This window comes from Penaeus monodon, chromosome 19 (genome assembly GCF_015228065.2).
Source record: "Penaeus monodon isolate SGIC_2016 chromosome 19, NSTDA_Pmon_1, whole genome shotgun sequence".
Taxonomy (NCBI): Eukaryota; Metazoa; Arthropoda; class Malacostraca; order Decapoda; family Penaeidae; genus Penaeus; species Penaeus monodon.
Genome location: NC_051404.1, coordinates 40,524,161 through 40,524,557, shown reverse-complemented (window position 1 = coordinate 40,524,557; position 397 = coordinate 40,524,161). Strand labels below are relative to the sequence as shown.

General features: G+C 46.3%; 1 protein-coding gene across 1 annotated transcript in view; it reads left to right on the top strand.

The window, feature by feature from the left end:
* Window positions 1–66: 66 nt before the first annotated feature.
* Window positions 67–397, top strand: part of LOC119585409 — a 2,224-nt gene continuing 1,893 nt past the window's right edge. Inside the window, exon 1 of the mRNA XM_037934072.1 lies at window positions 67–200. Coding sequence (XP_037790000.1) covers window positions 67–200 — 134 coding nt within the window. The remainder of the gene's footprint in view (window positions 201–397) is intronic.

The window sequence follows — 397 nt, the reverse complement described above, 5'->3', positions numbered from 1 at the left end:
AACCAAACGTAAACTAAAGAAAGGGAATATATATGTAGATTCACCACGATTTATAAAGCATGCACTATGTCCCGATCCAAGCATGGCTTCTGCTCTGAGGAAGGTATTCCAACCTTGGCCCTTAAGCAGTATCCCACGCTGCACGTCGGTCTGGGTAATCATTTGCAGTTGCATGTTGACAAGTTGACGGTTACAGCGCGGTGATATGATGTCGCTTATCGTGATATGTTGATGCAATTGAGAGCCGTGTTTACTTTCTGACATCAGCTTCACGGGCGCTGAGTCGGCGAAATGTAGCGAAAGCCGTGTTGCTGTCCGCCCCTGGCGTGGCGCAATAGATTATGAAATGAAAATCTTGCTAGATTATCGGTTATTTGGATGTGCTGCCCGGATTTTC